Source organism: Papilio polytes, unplaced genomic scaffold (assembly GCF_000836215.1).
Source record: "Papilio polytes unplaced genomic scaffold, Ppol_1.0 DF823691.1, whole genome shotgun sequence".
Lineage (NCBI taxonomy): Eukaryota > Metazoa > Arthropoda > Insecta > Lepidoptera > Papilionidae > Papilio > Papilio polytes.
This window is the reverse complement of record NW_013525513.1, coordinates 3,711,945-3,716,726: the sequence shown is the minus strand read 5'-3', so window position 1 is coordinate 3,716,726 and position 4,782 is coordinate 3,711,945. Positions and strand designations below refer to the sequence as shown.

The 4,782-nt window shown below is 38.7% G+C and overlaps 1 protein-coding gene across 1 annotated transcript; it reads left to right on the top strand.

Annotated features, from left to right (window-relative positions):
• Window positions 1–1,947: 1,947 nt before the first annotated feature.
• Window positions 1,948–3,210, top strand: LOC106104064 (uncharacterized protein K02A2.6-like). The gene has a single exon (XM_013284002.1). It carries the CDS (start codon window positions 1,948–1,950, stop codon window positions 3,208–3,210), a length of 1,263 nt encoding a protein of 420 aa, XP_013139456.1.
• The last annotated feature ends 1,572 nt before the right edge of the window (window positions 3,211–4,782 follow it).

The window sequence follows — 4,782 nt, the reverse complement described above, 5'->3', positions numbered from 1 at the left end:
AACGTTCAATAAAAGAGACGCAACATATTAATACCATTGCATTTAATTGAGATGTATTTTCCTCTTGATTTTAAACACACCAAGTAAGAGAGTTAGGAAGGTAAATAGTGAAAGGAGATCGTTCACATATGTTATTAAATGAAAGCTACAAAAATACGTATATTTTTAACAACAGGAAAGCAACTAAGCAACATAAACAAAGATTAATATTGAAATGACGGATGATTTCAGCATTTTTGAAACATCTGGAACAGCGAGTGGGCGCACCGTAATCCGCCTTTATTGCTTTTAGAATGACAATAAGCATAATATTGTGTACCGGGAAGCGACGCTTAAATATAATGCACATGTCCAAATAAAATATTACTTACTGCTTTATATGAACACATAAAATATGAACAGGATTTGATAAACCTTTCTTAGCAAATTGATAAGCCTATATACGTGAGATTCATATTACGGCTAGACTTGTATTTCAGCTGTAACCTAATACTACTCTTTGATAACCGATCTGAGTGTCTATGATTGAAAGTTTGGTGTGCGTTTGCCCGCTTCTTCAGTTACGATATATAAGTGATACCTGCTGTAGGTTGGTGATATTTTAGATTTCAAATCACTTGGTATATTATGCATAATGTGTAAAATGTTCTAATCTGTGATTAATGCTATCAAATCTACGCTAAAAATAAGGTCTCCAAAAATTTCTCAAGAAACGTAGTTTCTTTCTATCATTTTTTCTTAAAAAGCTAATTAATCATGTATTTTATCATCATCCTTGCACATTTGCAATATTCCGAGATATCCCGTTTCAATGAAGTTCGAGCGCTATACACAGTTAATTAGTTAACCAACACACATTGCTACGAGGAATGGTTTCAATTTAACTGAACAATAGACTCATCAATGCGCTCCATAGTTACATGCTTCATGTTTTTATCTTACGTGCTCAAAATTTTAATTATTCGCTCTGTTAATTGTTGAATGAAATTACGTTGAATTTTACACTATTAAATAAAATTGTATTGTATTTGGCTGATTGATCAGTATGTTGTTGGTTTCGAAGTTAACTAAGAAAGATTGTTAATTGTCCATTTGTTGTTTTTTTTAACATTAGTGCCCGCTTTAACATCTTAGCACGAAGGGGCCGGCACGCCCGGTGTAATACCACGACCACACAGAAGTCTGGCGTGAAATGGAAGCAATTCCGTGTTTCGTCTGATGAGTGTGGTGCCGGAGGCCTAATTTAAGTCCCTTCCTCTTTACCACCCTTTTCTTATAAGGAGAGGATGGGAAGGGGAAGTGGATTCGACGGTGGAGGAGATGCATAGGAAGGGGCAACATCTTCTTTATGTGCGTCTCCTTCTCCGTCGGATAAGGGTAGGCAACGCATCTGCGATCGCGGATGTCTATGGGCAGCGGTCGCTTCGCCATTTCGGCGGTTTCAGGTGGCCGCTTGCTAGTTTGCCACCTTATGTTATAAAAAAATACTATCCTGTCTTAGCTGTAGACTTATACTGAAATATGGTTTACGAAAATAGTCGAATTTTTGATTACGTGGTTAGAAATCCTTACCGTTAACCATTAAGCTATTGGCGCTTACAAATATACATTATCTAGTAAATCCTAATAAGTATAAAGCATAAATATATCTAACACACTTAAGCAGAAATCATTTTCACTCAAATGATCAACAAAGAATGTTCTTTGTCGCAAGTTGTAATGAAAAATGTAATCGAGTCGAGTGCGAAATGTATTGGAATGACGCTACAAAGGGCTGATTCAGTGCTCTCTATGCATACAAGCGATTTAAAAAGATTCCATATAAAATGCCAAAGATACTAGTGAATAAATATACATATCAAACGCGAGACGGTTAGGGATCCATTACTAGCCAGGGTATTGCGTTACATTCGGGACGGTTGGCCCGAGCATTGTGAAGTAGAAAATATGAAACCATACTGGAATAGACGAACTGAGCTGTACGAGGAGTTAGGTTGTGTTATGTGGGGCCACCGATTGGTGGTGCCCGAACAATGTAAAGGTAAAATTTTAAAAATCATTCACGAACCACACATGGGCATAGTAAAGTCGAAGGCACTCGCGCGTAGCTACGTGTGGTGGGCGGGCCTGGATGAGGCGGTGGAGCGAACGTGCCGGGAGTGCGCGGCGTGCGCGGCGCAGGCGGACTCGCCGCCGCGACAGACCCCGCGCATGTGGCCTTGGCCCGCGCGGCCCTGGTCCCGGCTTCACCTCGATTTTTTGGGACCTATCGCCGGGAAAACTTACCTAGTGGTCGTGGATGCGACATCAAAGTGGTTAGAGATTTTTAATATGTCGGGCATCTCCGCAAGCTACTTAATTGATCGTTTAAACGAGTTATTTAGCAGATTTGGCATACCGCGGCAAATCGTAACTGATAATGGGGCGCAATTCACCTCAAAAGAGTTCGAGTATTTTAATAAGTTTAATGGCATCGAGCACGTATTCACGGCCCCGTATCATCCGGCGTCGAACGGGTTAGCAGAAAACGCCGTTAAAACCCTTAAACGCGTTATTAAAAAGGCGATACAAGAAAAGCAGAACATAAATAGAGCTTTGTGGTCTTTCCTACTATATTATAGAAATGTGGAACACTCTACGACCGGCGAGAGCCCAGCTATGCTCCTGCTCGGCAGACGGGTTAGGACGCGTTTGGACGCTATCAAACCAGATAGGGAAGGTCACGTACGGCGGGCACAACAGCGTCAGCAGGAGGCGGCCACCGGCGCTAATAGAAATCTCGATAGGTCGGACGAGGTTTGGTACCGGCAGTACCTCAAGGGAGAAAAGTGGATTCCGGGTCAAATAGTAGAGGTTTTGGGGTCTAGTAGTTACAAGATAAAAGGTACAGGTGGGGAGGTTGTGCACAGGCACATAGACCAGCTGCGGAAACGACCTAGCGAGGGCAGGTTATCGCTTGCCTCTGCCACGCCTAGGTTAAGCAATCGGGTAGACGAAGCGAACTCTCAAGGCTCAGATCCCGGTGGCGCGGGATCGGAGGAGGACAAGTCGGAGGTGTCGGCGGGAGCGGGGACGCCGCGCGCGGTCGAGCCGCCGGCGTCGCAGCCGCAGCCCGCTCCGGCTTCACCGGGCGGGGAACACTTATTATCTCCTACCAATATAGGGAGGGGTCGCCCCATTAGGCAGTGTAGGTTAAATAGGCCTAAGTAGATTCTGTTATGGTTTTGTTGTTATTAAATATTAAATGGTAGTTTTAAGGACAGTATTGTAATAAATAAGGAAAATGTAAATAGTGTAATAGTTTAAGGGAGCATTGATTTCGTCAATATTACTAGAAAAAAATGTATATGCTTTGAGAGTGTAATTGTAAAATAAACATGGAGGGATGTAATGTAGGTAACTGGTAATTATTATAACACGACTTATATTATTATACCCTGTGAATATTGGAGAATTGTATTCAGTCGGATTATACATCTTGGACAACACGCACGTCTTTTATTTCGTACACCACAGTATTCGGTAGTATTTTGCAGTAATAAATTAGTAACTCGTTTAACTATTTATATTTCAATTCTCGTCTCGATTTAAGTAACACAAATAAAGGACACAATTATTTTTTTAAAGTATACGGTTGCAAACGAGCAAGCGGCCATTTGAAACCGCCGAAATAGTAAAGCAACTGCTGCCCATAGACGTCCGCAATTGTAGATGTACTATTTTAATATACTAAGTTTGCCTTATTAAGAGAAAAGATGAAGGTTTTGTTTAGATCGATATTGTTTATACTTCACCTGGTAAATAGCAGACGTTTAGCAAAATCCTTGTAATGAAAGGGATTTAACTAACAAACAAGTTTTATCTCCATGGAAGTTTGCGGCGCACCTTAATCCTTCACGTGCTTATCTCCTTCCAAACAATAAAGTAACGATAAACCGGGGCTTTTAACTTTCTGCTTTCATATTACACAATATACTATATTTATACATATAAATATAAATAAGATATATGTGAGATTTAATGCGTAATGTTTTTATTATTTTTATCTACGTTATATTTATAACTTCTTAATCTATAGAAAATAAAATAGTAAGAATAGAAAGAGGAAGTGAATATTTTTGATATTAAAGATAACAAAAGTATTTACATATGCAGATATTTATGGTCGGCTATCTCTTTATTTTATCTATACTATAAAAATATTTCTATAGATTAAGAAAATATTTTTTTTATTTTAATCTGTAAAACCTTTTAGAACAACAACAGATATAAGTGATTACTTTAATGGTTCTCTTAAAAAATACGTAGACATTTTTTATTATTGTAATGGAAAAGATTTTTCGGTTCTCATTCAAGTAAACATTTTTAAATGAAACTTAAATTTCAATACCTTGATACGGCTTTCAGAAGCATAATTAAATTTATGTTCACGTATAAATTACACAAATACTTTAGTATTAATATCAAAAACGATTTAACGGAACAAAATAAACTTTGTTTCATTTTACAATCTGTGCAATTCATTCATAGTTACATGCACAGAAACAATTGAGACTCGCCACCATCCAATTGGAAGCGATAACGCTCATGTTACATTTATACTCGACTGCATGCTGTGCAGTTGACCATCCAGAACTGATACACTACGTGGAAGTATACAGTATCCTCCGTACTGTATTTTAAACCATTCAAGTCTTTTAGTAGGTAAGTACAGTACATTTACTTGCCTGTTTCGATGTTGAGAAATTGTCACAACAATATTTATACTGTACGTTTTTTGGT